Source organism: Cariama cristata, unplaced genomic scaffold, assembly GCF_000690535.1.
Source record: "Cariama cristata isolate BGI_N322 unplaced genomic scaffold, ASM69053v1 scaffold7079, whole genome shotgun sequence".
Lineage (NCBI taxonomy): Eukaryota > Metazoa > Chordata > Aves > Cariamiformes > Cariamidae > Cariama > Cariama cristata.
In genome coordinates this window covers 31,171-32,466 of record NW_009637340.1, presented here as the reverse complement: position 1 = coordinate 32,466, position 1,296 = coordinate 31,171, and the positions used below count along the sequence as shown (strand labels likewise).

The window sequence follows — 1,296 nt, the reverse complement described above, 5'->3', positions numbered from 1 at the left end:
ACGAAACACTGACCTTTCAAATCGAAATGCCCTCAACTCTTGAGCTCAGTTTGAAGGCAGCCGCTGCCAAACCTGACTTACAGAAGGAGCTGAGCTTAAGGCAGGAGCACAGACCTGCCCGCCCGGCCACAAGCTCCCAGCCAGCCAGAATTCAACTAGAGCTGGTCCAAAACATGTTTTTCCTTTCATTGCAGGGCAGTGCTTTAAATGCTTTTTGGTTTTTCCCTTCCCAAATTGCAAATTGTGCCAGGCCGAGGGGGTGCCCGCACCCGGCCATAGCCTCGGTGGCTGAGGTTATTCGCTATGGGTTTTAATTTGCTTTTTTTTTCCCCCTTCTCTTTCTTCCCTCCCACTCTAGGAGAAGAATTTTATGAAGCTTCCCCCTACGAGCCGGTCACCTCTCGTCTCTCTGATATATTCAGACTTGCTTCAATTTTCTCAGGTAATAAAAGCAACATGCTTCCACTGTTTTATCTTCTCTTGCCCGTGAATGTAGACCTGCTGTCGAGCTCCCTGGCAAGAAAAAAACCGCAACTCCTTCCCCCGTGGTTCGATACTTTGCTCCTCCAGCTCCTATGGCTCCTCTCCTGCCCATCTCTTCTCCCATCGCCCCAAATCTGATGCCCTGAGCACCAGTTGGGGCTGACACGTGGTCCCCCGTCGCCAGCCGGGATGCTGGAGCCTGCTGGAGGGGAGCGATGTAGGGGCCGGTTCCCGAGTGCTGCCGGGATTTGATGCTCTGTTTCAGACCTTCCCGGTGGGATCAGATGTTGGTGGGAGCGGGTGATTTAGGATTTTACCTTTTGGATTCGACTGCCTCCAACCCTGGGCTTATATCAAGTAGCTGAGGGGGGCTGGGGAGCCTGTAGTGCCCTCGTTTGTCTTGCCGACGTGTCCCCTTGCGCAGCCGAGTGTCACCGCGTTAGGTAGGGGAGGAAGGGGAGGCTCTGGGGGGGGACACCAGACCCTCCCACTGCCCATCCATCGCTCCATGTAAAGCGTTTTATCTTCTGGAAGGTTTGGGACCAGCAGGATGCTTCATTTACTGGGAAGCTGAGAGGGGGGGTCTCTGTTTGCTGTCCCTCCCCGGGGCAGCCGGCCTTGAGCCGAGCTCTGGGATGCTGCTGGGCGAAGGATGCTGAGCCCTTCGGAGCATCTCGCTGCCTCCTCATCCTCATCTCTCGGGAACCCAAACTCCATCCCCATCCTCAGGAACTTTTTTTGCCATCTATTTCCATGACAACCCTCCGTGCTGCCACAACCCCCCCCTCCCCCCCCCCCCTTTCCAATTAGGCT

At 55.3% G+C, this 1,296-nt stretch overlaps 1 protein-coding gene across 1 annotated transcript in view; it reads left to right on the top strand.

Annotated features, from left to right (window-relative positions):
• Window positions 1-358: 358 nt before the first annotated feature.
• The window catches only part of GFRA2 (GDNF family receptor alpha 2), a gene marked incomplete at both ends in the record, with an annotated part of 18,276 nt that continues 17,338 nt past the window's right edge, over window positions 359-1,296 (top strand). The window contains one exon of the mRNA XM_009708286.1: window positions 359-442. Coding sequence (XP_009706588.1) covers window positions 359-442 — 84 coding nt within the window. The remainder of the gene's footprint in view (window positions 443-1,296) is intronic.